The sequence below is a fragment of the Accipiter gentilis genome, chromosome 9, assembly GCF_929443795.1.
Source record: "Accipiter gentilis chromosome 9, bAccGen1.1, whole genome shotgun sequence".
NCBI classification, from domain to species: Eukaryota; Metazoa; Chordata; class Aves; order Accipitriformes; family Accipitridae; genus Astur; species Astur gentilis.
The window spans coordinates 6,767,084-6,783,167 of NC_064888.1; the positions used below are offsets into that span (position 1 = coordinate 6,767,084).

The 16,084-nt window shown below is 39.5% G+C and overlaps 1 protein-coding gene across 11 annotated transcripts in view; it reads left to right on the plus strand.

Annotated features, from left to right (window-relative positions):
• Positions 1–16,084, plus strand: part of PCDH15 (protocadherin related 15) — an 858,619-nt gene that overhangs the window by 588,128 nt on the left and 254,407 nt on the right. For all 11 annotated transcript variants that reach the window (XM_049810552.1, XM_049810540.1, XM_049810547.1 and 8 more), the window contains 3 exons: positions 1,321–1,440; positions 7,762–7,872; positions 10,981–11,151. In XM_049810552.1, coding sequence (XP_049666509.1) covers positions 1,321–1,440; positions 7,762–7,872; positions 10,981–11,151 — 402 coding nt within the window. The remainder of the gene's footprint in view (positions 1–1,320; positions 1,441–7,761; positions 7,873–10,980; positions 11,152–16,084) is intronic.

A 16,084-nucleotide genomic window follows, 5' to 3' on the forward strand; every position in this document is an offset into this window, starting at 1 on the left:
ACTCCCCCCAGTTTATATACTGGGCATGACGTCCCACGGTATGGAATACCCCTTTGGCCAGTTTGGGTCAGCTGCCCTGGCTGTGTCCTGGGCCAACTTCTTGTGCCCCTCCAGCCTTCTTGCTGGCTGGGCATCAGAAGCTGAAAAATCCTTGACTTAGTCTAAACACTACTTAGCAACAACTGAAAACATCAGTGTGTTATCAACATTATTCTTATACTAAATCCAAAACTAACACTATACTAGCTACTAGAAAGAAAATTAACTCTATCCCAGCCAAAACCAGGACGGGTGTGAACTACAAAATGTGGAAGTGAAATAGCATCCCTGTTTGCAGCAAATGTTTGAATGACTTTGTCCTTTACCACCTTCTCCTTTTACAGCATTTCAAACCTTTTTAGACCCTATAGGTTTAAAGATGTGCAACAACTTAATCTAAAATTTGGAGGAAAGAAGAAGGGTCAGCAGGTCTCTGTTAATTCAAGGGCCAAAAATTTGGGTGTGATGAGAGCAGCAAGAGGAAGCGTGGGTAGGAGCAGTGTCTATGTTGAATCCAGAAGTGTTTGTTCATTTGTTTTTTCTCTCTCGGGTTGATTACTCAGAGTTTTCTGAATACTAAAATTCAGAAATGATGACTCCCAAGAAGTCCGTTGGACTTCTGTCCTTGATCTCAATGGGTCTTGATTTCATGCTACTTATCTATGCTAGGATAATTATAAATTGATTCATTTTCAAAATATAATTTTATGGGTATTCAATAGCTGCCAACAAAATATTGGAGAAACAGCATCATTCTTGTGTTTGTTTAAAGCCATAAAGCTCTCTGGGTGTCTGTGCTTGCATGTAATAATATTTATCTGGCGCTATTCACATTGTCATGAAGACACTGCTAAATAAGTTCTATTTACTTTTGCAGCTCATCTTTATTTTCCTTCCTGAGTCTGAAAAAAATAGCTTTTATTTTTTTTAATCTATTTATATTTATTTCATGAATTCTTTTGCTTTTAAGACTTTTTTTTCATGTTTATCTCTTTTAAAACAATTGGCGTTCTGTCCTGATGCAGACAATCTGTAGAATAAAAATGGAAATTGGTTTCACTCTTTATGTGGTGCTTGGCATCAGTTAAAGTAGTGTCTGAGTACACTGTGTCTAAATAGTTGCTCATAAATGAGGTTCCGGGCCAAACAAAGGGGATGAGAGAATGTCAACCTTGCATTATAGATGAAAGCTATGGTAGGGTAGGGGGTTGCAAACAGTTCTTTAATTGTTTCTTGTATACCTTAAGGTTTTAATGGATATCTGTCTCTCTGTTCTTGCAGTTAACTCCAGTTGGAACAACCATCTTTACAGGATTTTCTGGAAACAGTGGTGCTACTGACATCGATGATGGTCCAAATGGCCAGATAGAATATGTCATCCAGTACAATCCTAATGACAAGGTAAACACATTTAGCTTTTTTTTTGTTCAGGGATGTGTGTATACATATACACACACGCACACCTTGAAGCAGCAAATGGACAAGAGATTGCCGTTGGACTTCATAAAGAAATGCTTTCCTTCGTGATATACAATATCTTCTCTGCTCATGAGTCTTGCTTGGCCTGTAAACACAGCTGAATTTACCTTCCCTTTCATTGTCATGCTGTTAGCAGCTAGATTACTTCAGTATCAATCATTAATAATCCCCTGTCTTCTCCAGTGTTGTTCACACACTTTATCTTTTTTTTGGCATGCCTTTTCAGTCCATGATAGGTAGTTGTATTTACTCCTACACATTTACGTCTAATAGATTCACAGCTAAGAAATGCTCATAGGCGTGGCTAAGTTACTCTAAAAAAGAGACATTCTGATTTTTCTCATGGAGTCATTTATATTTAAAAATCAGTTTTAAAAAAACAGGGTTATATATATTATTAAAATAAAACACTAGTGATTCCTACCTATTATCTTTGCAAACACATACTTTTAGAGACAAAAAGCTTAAAGTATTAAAAAAATTCTCTTTAGGGTCAGATGTGTGAATTTCTCTGTTACAACAAGGTTTTGCACATGGGTGATTTGTGTGAGGTGTCCATAAGCATTTCTGTAGCAAATTCGAAGTAATTTTAGCAATCCGTTTTTGCAAACCGGGCTACCTTTTGCCATGGGCTAAGAACACAGTTACTGTGGATCAGCTGGTGAGCTGGTGTGATAATTTGTTAAGCAGGCCACCCTGATTTTGTGTTCATCCCAGAGATGATACAGATGTTAGCGGGGTGTGTGTGTGTGTGTGTGTGTGTGTGCACACGAAATATGCTGTATAAACTTAGTAACCTCTCATTGAAAGTCCCTGGTTTTACTTGAAGGGAATTTGAGCAGAAATGGTTTTGTGGGAAAACAGCAATCTGATTTTCTGTTTAATTAGAAGAGTAGGCACACAAGTTCTGATTCAATTTGCACCGTTGAAGCTGTACACCTCATAAAGGCTTCAGTCCTATTTTCATTGAAGTCAACAAGAGTTTAAATATCTGTGACTAATTACAGTTAGTGCTTATACTTCTTAGGACGTAGAATTTTGTAAATAGTGACATTATCAAGGAATAATTCAATGTGAACTAATGATATAAGACACTACTTTTTTAGTTTTCACTGGGGTAATTGTTGATTTTTTGCATAGCTACATGCCGAGGCATAATTTTTACTTACTATATCCACATATTCTGAGGACAGAGATGGTTTCTTGAAAAACTTTGCAGCACCTTATACCACAGTCTTTCATGGGGAACATCGTTTTGCAAAGAGGCAACGTCTTTTTGACAAAAATGGAATTGTGATGTTAGGTTTTTGCGAGATAGGGAATTTTCTGACTTTATATGTTGCGTATATTTGGACTGATTCCATTTTTTAAATGTTTGCAGTCGTTTCTTAGAGATTAAATTGATTGTGCAGACTTGAGCAGTCTCTTGAGTTATGACACTTACTTCAGTGAGACTATTTAAATGGGTAAAATTACTAGTGCACGATGTGTGAGTTCATCATGTTACTTTCTCAGCTGTTCTTTGTACTGGTAGTATGTATGACTGAAGAGTTTCTTTCCTAAACTTTGTCAAGGCAAGGGTTTTTTATGGAAACAGTGAGTATAAAATGTTATGCTAACATATTCTTTTAACTGTTTGCATGACATAAGTGTTAGAAATAAATGTTATTCCACTACCACAAATATTTGAAAAGTAAAGAGAAGGCAGGAAGGAGTGAAAGGAAGGGACAAACAGTTTCAAATTTGTGGGGAAAAAAAAAAAACCAAAACAGAAAAAACCCAACCCACCCCAACACGTCCAAGCTTTGAATTTTTCTTTCCATTCTTTTTTCTTACCCTTAACTTATTGCTTAACAAAAAAAGCTCAAATAATTCCTTCTGTTTCAATAAAGACTGTGAAAAATGTTGGCACTGAGAAAATACCTCTTCCAGAAAATACTTCTTCTAGATAACTTTAGAAAATTGAAAGTATTTTTTTTAAAAATAAACATTTTAGCATACATTGAATATGTTGGTATACTGAAAACAAATTAAAAAATCCAAATCCCTTAAATATTTTTTTCCATTAAAACATATTGCACCATGGCAAAATATAGGAGTTGCTTTGTATTTAATTTAGTATTAAGTCATAGCATCATATTGCTCAAAGGCATCCTGAGAAATCATTCTAAAAGCATTTCACACAACCACATTAGCCTCAAGTTCAGCAGAGAGGTTTGTCTAACTACTAATGGAAGGACATTATAGCATGCCTAAGTGGTTTGATGTGTGTTTTGCCACAGGAGGAGTTAAAAAACATTTCCCAAAACTTTTCTTTTCCTCTCTTACTCAGTGAAACTTGCTTGTTCTTGTTCTCCCAGTGACTGTGAAGAACAGTGAGGGATTTCCCTGGCTGGAACAACTACTTTGGAGTAGCTAGTTGCTTTATTGCATCTTTGCTTTACTATTTTTGTATTCCAGATTAAATAAATCTGATTCTTTCATCTGTAGATAGCCTTTATGTGCATAACATGGCTTTACCTACTGATGTGTTTTGTGTGTGTGCTTGACAGACATGACTTCTCATCATTGTAAGCTGCTTCATCTCAGCTGTCAACTTGCCAGGAAGTTACTGCATAATATCTGCCACAAGTGGATTTTCCTCCTTAACCTGGGAAACAGTCATACCAGGCTCAAAAATGATGTGTACAGCTTAGTGAGAAATCCCTACTTTTCCACTTTTGGGATCTCCCTTTATTGTGTGATGAAGATGCCTGCAGTGTTGTTTGACACCAATGACACGGTCTTCTGCCTTACAAATTGTGGTGGGTTGACCCTGGCTGGATGTCAGGTGCCCACCAAGCCACTCTACCACTCCCCCCTCAGCTGGACAGGGGAGAGAAAATACAACGAAAGGCTTGTGGGTTGAGATAAGGGAGAGATCACTCACCAGTTACTGTCACAGGCAAAACAGACTTGACTTGGGGAAAATTAATTTAATTTATTACCAATCAAAACAGAGTAGGGTAATGAGAAATAAATTGAATCTTAAAACACCTTCCCCTTATTCCTGGGTACAACTTCACTCCTGAATTCTCTACTTCTCCCCGGTCCGCCCCCAGCGGCACAGAGGGATGGGGAACGGGGGTTGCGGTCAGTTCATCACGTGGTGTTTCTGCCGCTCCTTCCTCCTCAGGGGGAGGACACCTCGGTCTTCCCCTGCTCCAGCGTGGGGTCCCTCCCACGGGAGACAGTCCTCCACGAACTTCTCCAACATGAGTCCTTCCCATGGGCTGCAGTTCTTCACGAACTGCTCCAGCGCGGGTCCCTTCCATGGGCTGCAGTCCTTCAGGCACAGACTGCTCCAGCGTGGGTCCCCCGTGGGGTCACAAGTTCTACCAGAAAACCTGCTCCGTGGGCTCCTCTCTCCACAGATCCGCAGGTCCTGCCAGGAGCCTGCTCCAGCGTGGGCTTCCCACGGGGTCACAGCCTCCTTCAGGCACCCGCCTGCTCTGGCGTGGGGTCCTCCCCGGGCTGCAGGTGGAGATCTGCTCCCCCGTGGACCTCCCTGGGCTGCAGGGGGACAGCCTGCCTCACCAGGGTCTTCCCCACGGGCTGCAGGGGAATCTGCTCCAGCGCATGGAGCATCTCCTGCCCCTCCTTCTGCGCTGACCTTGGGGTCTGCAGAGCTTTTTCACTCACGTATTTTCACTCCTCTCTCCGGCTGCATTTTCTTCTGCGCAGCAACTTTTTCCTCCTCCTTAAATATGTTCTCCCAGTGGTGCTACCGCTGTTGCTGATGGGCTCGGCCTTGGCCAGCAGCAGGTCTGTCTTGGAGCCAGCTGGCATTGGCTCTATCGGACATAGGGGAAGCTTCCAGCAGCTTCTCACAGAAGCTACCAAAACCTTGCCACGCAAACCCAATACAGAAATTTATATAGATCATAAGTTTAATTGGAGACTAATTTAGGCATTTGAAAAAAAACCCCACCAAACAACTGTAAAAACAGGAGGTGTTATTCTTGAAATTCACTTTAACTTAGTTATTTTGTTGTTTAATTGGAAAGATACATAGAAGCCAAGTAGAAAAATGAACGCAAAACATACTTGACACAAGGCTGGGCTCTAGCTATCATGTAAAGGGATGCCATAAAACTTTTCTTAGCTGTTAAAAGCTAAGGATTAAGTCAATTAATATGCCAAAAAGATTCTGTCTCCTAAAGCAGAGTGAATTGTTAGGTCTCTGAGAGCTCTGTACCTGGAGGTCATTATGACAAATGCATCCTCAAAACAAGTTCTGGACTCCCTCCTTACTAGCTAATTTTACTGAGATTCATTGTGGTGTGTTTGGTAAAGATTCAAAATTAAACATCTTGAGTTTATCTGGAGTTAGGGAATATGCATAATGCTTTTGCTAAACTGATGTTTCACATACCAGCTCTCTGGGGACTAAATTGAATTGTTATCCTGGTGACTTTGCCCATTTTAAATTTGCGGGCCCGTATTCAAACGATGGGCCGACAAATGCTCTAAGTTATGAAGACTACTGTACAAAAGCATTTTGTTGTCTCTGTTTTGAAGTGAGAGGAGAACCAGTTTTGTTCTCTTGGAGTAAGCAGTTGACAAAGCAGTGTCTTGATATTCCCGGCTTCTAGCATGCAGTGGCTCATTTCAGCATAGGATGGAAATGCAACTGAGATGTGATGGTGGTGTGTGCATCTTTTAATTGCCTTGGAGCTTCAGTGCAGCTGATCCTCAGCTGCAGAATCTTTTCCAGCTGGTTCTGGCCTTTTAAACCAGACACAAATGGGCTAAAGCAGTCAGGAGAATTTTCTTTATGCATTAGGAGTGGCACATATATGTATGTTTGCGTGTGCATGCACGCCCACATGGCATCATCTTCTACAGCTGTCAAAGTTATTACCCATTATTTGCATGGTTCACAACCTGCTTGCTTGTTTGTGCAAATATCATTAAAAGATGGGGGGAGGGGAGGGCAAAAGCAGTGAACTGTGCTTGGTTCTTCCTTATTCCAACACTAATCTGTTCTAGTTTCCTGTTATGACGCAGTATAAATATCGTAATTGATTTTTTTTTTCCAGTGGGAACTATTTTTTATCCAGAAAGATGAGTGCCAAACTCAGACATAAGCAAACAGTTATTTAGCAGAGTCTGTGATGTACTTTCCAATCCTGTTTTCCTGCACACCAGAAATATCTGCAACATGGTGGATTTAACAATCATTATCATTTATTTGCTGAAAAACAAACTGCAATTTTAGCAGATGTTTCAACTTTTAGAGGTAAAAGGCCTTATGTTATCTAAGGAAAGAATAGTACTCTCTACTTCTGCAGTGTTTTCTGTGGAGGGATTTTGGAATATTGTATTGCTCTTACCCATTCAATGTACTTAAATGTTAACTATATTCTGTGTTGGTAGATTGAAGCGGGGAAAGATTTTTTTGATGTGATTAATTTGATAATAGGACTGGATCTCACATCAGTGTCTGTGCTTGTAATCCTCCCAAATGGGTCGTTAGTCAAAGTGAATCCTTAGAAGGTGTGTGCACCCCAGCAGTACCCTCCTGCCATTCAGTGCCATAGCTTTGTAATCTGAATCTGTTTAAGCAAATATGCAGGACAAATTGAATTTCACCTGATTTACCTATCCTGACTCTACCCTGAAATCTGAATTTACTAGTGTATGAACACGTGCATAACTGCCACTGTGAACTGGCACCGAAGTGTGTAGCGTTGTTGTTCTCCACGTGTTTACTACTTCATTGCCCTCGTGAAAGCTAAAATAAAAGAGAAGATAAATACAGTGATGTGGATTTCTTAATCTCTAATACTTGATACTTTCTGCAATAGTGAGAAAAAACAGATGAAGGCAAGCCGAACTGTAGAAACTGAAGACCTGACCTCTTAGCTGATAAGTAGGGAAAGCTTTTCCGAACACACCAGGGCAAATTCAGCACGGCAAATCTGCAAGAAGCAGGATAGTTAGGCTTCAGTTTGCAGTTGGAAGTAATAACGTATATGCAAAGAATCAGAGCGGATTCTGTTACATATAGATTATTTTTTGTGGGGTTCTTATGGAGAAAATTGGGTGGGGAGAAAAGACAGAAAACCTTAAAATCTCTAACCTGGAAAGCATGTGTAATTATGATGTGCCATCCAATCAATCATCTCGCTGACACCTATATGAAACATGTTTTCACTTTGAAGCATGTTCAATTTTATTGTACTGTTTTAATTTTTGCAGACTTCCAACAGGACCTTTGATATTCCTCTCACTTTGTCTGGAGCAGTAGTTCTACGGGAAAGACTAAATTATGAAGAAAAGACTCGTTATTTTGTCATTGTTCAAGCCAATGTAAGTACAGATCTCTTAATGGTCATTTATGCCACTGATTTAGGTGGGGCTTTAGTTTGCAGATTTAGATTTTTCCAAGGAAGGGAAAATTCTTGCTGAAGTACCAGGTCTGATAACACTGTTCTCCTGAAGATCTTGATTTATCTAGGTCATTGAAAGCTTAGACATATTATTACTGGTTAAAAAAGCTTGCCCAGTGTGTGTAACAAGATAAGCTTTTTGGCACAAGGAACAAGTTGCAAATTTGAAGTACAGCCCATGCAGAAAAGTGCATTCTAGTGTCACTAAGTGTTCACTTTCTAACAAATCTAGCGATGCTAATTTGATCTCAGATGAGTTTAATGGATACAATTTAGTTGTATCCTTCAGGTTCAAAATGCGTTTTCCTATGAAGAGGTGATTTTTCTTTCAAGTCATATTGCAAGCATATATAGAGGTTTTTACAGAGTGGCTGGCAGTGGATAAGGCATACTGAGAAGAAAAGTGATGATTAAACTATATCTGTCATCAGAGAAGTTTTTTGGTGCCCTTGAGGCACTGTGAAAGCTTTTTTCCCTTTTTGTCCTTCTGATAATAGCTGAAATGAAAACTTTTCCTCTGTTGTTTACCTCTATTGTGATACCACTTCATTTGTGGGAAAATGAGAATGCTCTGAAGCAACTTCAGATAGCTTGCTTCTGAATTCACGCATTTATATTACCATCATCTTTCTGATACAGAATCGTAGATGCATTTTACAATCCACTTTACTACATATTTTGTGGCATTGCAGTGTTCCCCCAGCAGAAGATAGGCTCTGGGGGTGTGTCTCAGTGCTTTTTGCACTTAGATATATCTAAACGTGCTTCCTGGCTGTTAGAACCAGTTGTTTTATCTGGGTAACGTAACTTGCTGATCTCTTGAACAGGAATATGGGAAGGTTGAGAACTGATTTGCCTTGTGGTTTTATCAATAATTTATTCTGCAGATCACCACTGCTTATTCACAGCTCTTTCCCTTTGATGCCAGAGCTGTGAGTTTCATGAGACATTGCGCTCGTAGAAAAATAACTGGGATAGTTGAGCAGGTCATGTTTTTCAAGAGAAAGGCATGGTGTGCAGCGGTGCCAACACCTCACCTGAGGAGGGAAGCCTGTCATGTTGCAGCAGCAACTGGTGAAGGCACAGCTTGGGATGCACGGTGGCAGTACTACAAAGCAATCTCATTAATTTGTTCATTCCTTTCAATATACGTCCTTACACAGTAAATTGTCACCTTTGTGGTACTGGGTTTGGGACTAGAGCTGTGCTGATAGCTTCTGCGTCGTGTTTATAGCCAGTCAAGCAGCTTGCGTGATTGAAATGTCTTGTGAGGCCATGTGCTTTCTCATACCCAAATGGGAACTGAGTTCACTAATATTTTGAATGCTCACAGATGAGAAGGTAGCTAGATCTCAAAGAAAGGCTCTAATTAAGCTCTATAGCTCAGCTTTTTAGAAGTTTGCTTTACACATCTTTTTTTTTTTTTCTTTTACAAAATATTGCAGGCTGTGTTTAATTCTCACTATTGTACGTACTATGCAATCGTACTTCTATTCCATTGGTTACATTTGCAGTGATCGTTTATTGTTCTTGCATCCTGAAGATTACACATGAAATTAATTACTTTATGTCTGCTTTGATCCAGTATTACTCAAAGGCACATACTGGAGGAATGTAAGAAAGTTTCACTGATAATGAAGGCTGCTTCTTGTAGCTGGTATTGTTTTTCATCATTGACCGTGAAGAAAGCTTAATTCAGAAATTCCCATATTCAGTAACTGTACATGTTAGGTGGATTGAAAAACTGAGTAGACTGAAAAATAGAAAAAAAAAATGTATCCAATCTGATTTAGAGCAATGACCAGGTCTTCTTACACAGATGATGATATTAAACAGCATAAATACTAAGAGAAAAAGCTTTTTTCTTTTCTGTCAACGTTATCCTAGGATAGGAGGGCAAGACTTAACCGATGGCCCATGTTCCCTCTGCAAGATTTTATTGTTGTAAAGAAAAGCTATCATAACAGTTCTTCCATGAAAGTGGAAATATTTCTGACCATTTTTTAAAAAATATTGGATAGTCATGCTGTTTCTTCACTGCGATAACAAAAGAAGAAAGAAAAGGTGAACTGTTGCTAGCGTGTACATCATTCGGTGTATAAAAGTAATCCAGGTGGTTCTGACAATTCAGGAAAGTGTAGCTTTTATTCTGTACCATCTTGAAAGAAAAAAGGAGACAATAAAGCACTCAATGGCATCTTGTGCACCCAAAGATTTTTTTTTTTTTTTTTTTTTTAAAAAAAGCCAAACCATGATACATTGACAAGAACCTGTCATGCAGCATGGAGACTTTTTTGGGATGCAGCATGGTAGCTGCTTTATTGCGGACAGAAGTGTCCTTCAACCTTTTAAAACTTGAGCAGTATAACTTATTCGAGACATACCAGTTTTCCACATGGAGTACAGTTTGGAGATCTTAGATCAACTGCTGTTCTCTGGCTGGCTTTTTTTGGGGGGGGAGGGAGGAGGAAGTGCTAAATCTTTCTTAAATTGTGGCGTGCAGAGGTGGATTGAGCATTACAGTCCAGGGCCTTTCCACTGCCAATTACAAAAGAAGTAGTTACTGCTTATGCTTTCCATTTCTGTAAGTGAAAGTCCTTTTACTTTACTCATGGAAAGGATTTGGTGGAGCTACACAAAGCAGCATAAAAGCGTATTTCAGATTATAAGTAAGGCATGAGGGACTTTTAATCTTAAATATGCTGCATTTTTATAGATTTAACAAGACGTGTGTCTTCATTTAACACACTTTCTGAGAATTAATTTCTCAAAACTGTATTATTTTTGAGTGACAGATGTCTCTCAGTATTTTTTAATTCAAGAGGTAAACTTTTACATCTTAAGTGTATTTTTGAGCCTTTATGAAATTAAAGGCTGTAGCTCTGAGGCTGAAGTTTCTGTAATTAGCTATTTCCTGGAACCTGGATAATTATAGTGCTTATATGTTTTGCCCTTAGCTTTAACTTTAAAAATTTTGTAGATTCTGCATTCGGAAAGTCTCACCAAATGTAACTCATTTGCTCCACAGGACCGAGCCCAAAATCTTAATGAGAGAAGGACAAGTACAACCACCCTGACAGTAGATGTGCTTGATGGGGATGATTTGGGACCAATGTTTCTTCCTTGTGTCTTGGTGAATAATACTCGCGACTGTAGACCTCTCACCTACCAAGCGAGCTTGCCAGAACTGACTGATCCTGTAAGTCCTCTTGATTTTTTGCAACTTTCATACGTTCGTTTTGCAAGCAACTGTCATATTTATCTGTGGATGCAATTGAGAACTGTAACTAGACAGGTCATGTATGCTTTATGCTATGTTTTATGTGCTAAACAAAAGAAAACCAAGGGTAAGATATATGTAGGAATAGATGGTGAAATTCTAGCTTTAATACAGTGACAAACTGCTCGTTGACTACATTGGCTGAGTCTCACTGAAATTTGATAAGTTAGGGAATTGCTTTTCCTGATCTGTGCATGTTTTGCTCTTGAAATATCCTGAAGAAGCACTTTTGAGAAGGGACTTGACGTGGTACTCCATTCAGGATTGTTACAGTCCTTAGGAGAAAGATTTTTGGAAGAGGAAGCATTAGTCACTAGTCCCTGAAAAGGTTGTGCGTTGCTATTATCTGGTTTCAATCAAGAGGCACTAAAGAGTAACGTGTTTTTTCTCATATAAATGCTTGTACTAAGTATATCGGTTAATACATCAGTTAGGATAGGGATAAAGGTCAGCGTAAGGCTCATTTCACACTGGAGTGTGCACAGTGAATCACAAAAAGGGGGAGCTGAGAGCTTTATCATTTCTTGATGAAAGATGGTGCCAACTCCCCTTCCTTACAGGAGAAATACTGCTGGGTATAATGGGCATGTGCATCTCTGTGGTCGGTGAAACAGAAAAATGAATTTCTTAATTGATATTGATATATGACCTTTGACTTGTGTATTTAAGAATATAAAAAGGAAGAACCAGTTGAATCACTGGGTATTACCCCACCCCATTGACACTGACATTAAGATGACATTAAGATAATGTTGAGTATTGGCATTAGGATCATGACTTCCCTGGTTCATTGCAGGACATGCTCTCTGTCCTGCTTCCTCCAACCAAGGAGATGGGGAGGTTGAGGCTGTAAGTGTGGAGGTTCTTGCTATTCTCTGCCTTGTTTGTCTTGCCGTCCTGTGCCTTGTACGTCTTTTGCCAACCCACGTTACAGTTTCCTGCTTTATCTGGCCTCCCAGTCCTGCTGCAAATATGCTTGAGCTGGTTACCAACCACTGCCGCAACCCTGCTTGGTTGATTCCAATAATACTCTTAGCAAGTTTCAAAGTTTCTCACAGTAGTTTGATCCATTTTAGGACCAGCTGAAGTTGTGTCTAATATACAGCAGTTGATCAATTGCTTCTGCACAGGTTAACAGTACAGGTAGTGTTTTAATAATCATTGCAACCTCAAGAAAGTAAGGCAGGGCTTACTGTAATCAAGATGTGTGATTAGTGTGCCTTCTGAATAAGGGGGGGCTAGAACAAGTTTCAGGGAGGTGGTATAATCCTGTCTGGACCCCTTGGCAAACTTCTGGGAGAAGACTGGGTCTTAAAGGGCACGTGCACCTCCAAAGGAGATGATTTCTCTCTGCTGGAGAATCTCTTTCTGACAACTGCAGCCTGATTTGTAAGGCATAGCAAGACTGGAGCCTTGATATTCAGCTTGTAACAGCAGCAAATCGATTGTGAAAGGAAAGGGAGAGACATTCCATATTTAACCTTGTTATATTGATTTACACATCTCTCTCTTTTTCCTTCTTTTTTTTTTTTTTTCCTTCTTTCTTTCTTTCTTTCCCTACTTCTACACCTTGATGTTTGATAACCCTTTGTAACTGTGTTGTCTGCTTTGGATGTGGTGAATAAATGCTTTTACTTTAAGTTTTGCATTAATTTGGTTTGGTGTCGTTTTAAGGCAACCATAAGTTACTCTGTAGCTGAGTATGCAGCTTCGTCAGGGTTACTAGAGCATCCTAACTATGCGGGATGAGAGGGTATGACCCCATTTTATCTGCACAGATATGATGGAGTTCCCCATACAGAGGCAGGTGAGGCAGAAATTATTAATAACTGGTGTTTGAGCATTACCTTGTTTTTTTTATCTGGTTATCTTAAGGTATAATGCAAATCATACCATTTTCCTGATACAGCTTTCACAGATGAAAGGAATCCAGCTCTGTCTCCATTCCTGCCCTTGGTCAGGTGCATACACTGTGCTGGAAGACAAAGCAGTGTCTGCCAAGGAGGGTGTCTAGGCTAGGAAAAATCTGACTAGTGATTTGGGTGCTGAGTAGCAAAATGCATTTATTTAACGTCATAAGCTATAATCTGTTCAGGTGTCAGCTTTTTTTGTTTGCTTTTTGGCTTTTTTTCATCAAACTGCACCTTCAGAAATCCGATCTATGAAATGAGAAACCAGTTCTGTTGATAAACTACCAGCTATTTGCTGTTTATCTACTTGTAGTACCGTAGCAGTTTTGATAAACCTAAGTGGAAGAAGGATGTTTGAACTCAAGAGTTTTACCTTGGTACCTCAAATATTTACTTGACTTCTAAATAATAATTCCTGTAGAAGATACGGATGGTACTTAAAAAGATTCAGCTGGTAAACATATGTATTACATCTGTCCCGCAAACAGCAGTGTGATAAAGCGCAGAGAAGCCTGAGCTGTCTGGACTAGCTGAGGGCTGGCGGTAGACTCGTGCGATGCTCTGATCTGGCAAAGCAGCCTGGGCAGAGGACCTTGTTCAGAGGTAGATTGGAGATTTCTGCGTGATGTGAAACTGTTGCGTTGCACCATGTAGACGAGACCCATCTGAGTCTGTAATGCTGTAAGACTGACGTGCGGAAAACAGACTCCACAATCAGCGAGATTGTTGTTACGTCTACTGAGATTCTTTTGACTCCCCTTGTCTCAAGACTAACTACAATGTTAGGTTATATAGAAGCTGATAGTAACCAATACACTCCTCAGAACAATTTATCTGCATTACTTGCACCAGTTGTTTTTTCTAAAATATCAAAATTTACTACGCTGTAGGTGTTGAACCTCCAGTGTGTGTAGCAAATAGAACAGAATGCTGTTTGCTGGGGTTTTTTTAATGGCAACAACTCCATAGGCTGAAGGACTATTTTTAGTCCAACATATTATTTTTTTTTTTTAATTTGCTTTTGAATTTTTCAATGAACATGAGAAGGAACATTAATGAATCTAGAACAAAGTTGAAGTATGAATTATTCAGAAGCAGTAGCTTGAAAAAGAAGTCCTGCTTTCCAGGGCAAGATGTCTACTCAGCTGACCCCTAAAGTAAAGCATTTAATGTAAATGGAAAGAATAATATCGCACAATTACTTATCTTTAGTTGGCATCTATCCATGAATTTACTGAGGTAAAAATCGTGTTTCCTTTCCAAGCTTCTTTCCCTTAGATGCTCTAAAGCAGCTGGATATATTGGCAGTAAAGAATCCATACAGCGTGTGCTGTGTTTATGGTCTTTGGCAGGCAGAGATGGAAGAGGCCAGCAAAATTAATGGATCTCTTTGTTACCAGAGAAGCAATTTATTTTCCCAAAGAACAATATCAAGGTTTATGCTATGCCTTCTGAGAGTTGGTCTGACTCATGGCAATATTAATAATATTACTAAATCTGCTCTAGGTTGGGCAGAGTGCTGTATAATTACAGTTTATACACTTGTAAAAACCTGTTTTGCATTTTTGCCATTTGCACAGCCAGTGTAAATTCCCCTAAAGCTGCCAATCTTCCAAGCAGAGGCAAAGATTTCCTGATGGTCCCTTCTGGGTAGGCATATAGAATGAAACGTTGTGATAGTACCTTCTCGGTCAGCCGGGTGCTGCCTGTAACCGGCTGAGCTTTACCACAAGATACGACGTTCTTCATCGGCATTTGCCTGGTTTTGCCAGTGTCACTTTTTTGCAATGCCACCAATGAGCTACTGTAATTAATTGCTATGATGGCCACCTTAGTTCTAGGATCACGGCTAAGGTCATACAAACATCAGTGTCTCTGATATCCAGTGCTTGTGAGGTGCTCTTGCAACTTTGTAGAGGAGGCAGAAACTCAATAGTTCAGAGTAAACAAACTTTGGATGTTTTTATAGCATATTAGTTCTTCCGAGTCTGCCGGTAGGTGAGTTGCGAGAGCTAAACTGCCTTGCCACTGCTGAAGCCCAGACAAAGCGAAGTTAACAGCCTGTAATCCACACCTTAGATTATGTATTGCTTCCTTGGGCAGTAATTTGCTTGTGAAGTGCTACCCGTTGAGTTTGATTCAGTGCCCATGACAGTGATGGAGTAAGCTGCTTTACAAGTTCCCACACCAGGAGGGAAAAGAAATAAATCTATTGAGTTTTGAGTCTTCTAATAAACATTGCAAAAATTATGTTGCAAAAAAGACACCCAAAGCCCACTATAAGACCGCATTCAAAGTCATTGTTTGAAGTTCTGTCTCATAATACATGTGCAAATCCTTTGACTTTATTTCCTTCAGGGGAACGCAAAGTACAGCTTCAGTGACGTCTTACAATGAACTAGCATAAACCTTCCAAATTCAAGTTCCATAAGCCAGATATATTGCCTTATAATAAAAGGAAAAGTAGTGTCTTTGCTAGATGAAAAGATGCATGTATGAACCTCCTGTGTCTGCTAATTGGTTCACATACTTCCGTGTGTTTCCTAATTGCCGCCATCCTACTTTCTCTCTGGTAATGAATGTACTGTTGTTAGCTAAATTTCAGTTTCCAGGAAAACCTGAGTTTTTTGTTGGTCGGGGGTTTTTTTTGTTGTTGTCGTTTGCATAGTTTTATATTTGCCTTAGTGTTTCTATGTCTGATCAAATCTGCCAAGTAATTTTTTCCCCCCATTGTTTCAGGAAGACTTCAATAAATTAGCATTTATTATTGGGATGTACGAGTCATCAAATGGAGTGAAAAAAAATATAACCTCATGAATGTCTTATAACATTGGAAAGACAATTTTTCCTTCCTCTTTCCCCTTCAGCCTGTTCCTGTTATGCTCACTTTGTGAAGGTTTTGTCCATTTCTATACCCAATTTTTTCCATCATCATGCAAAGA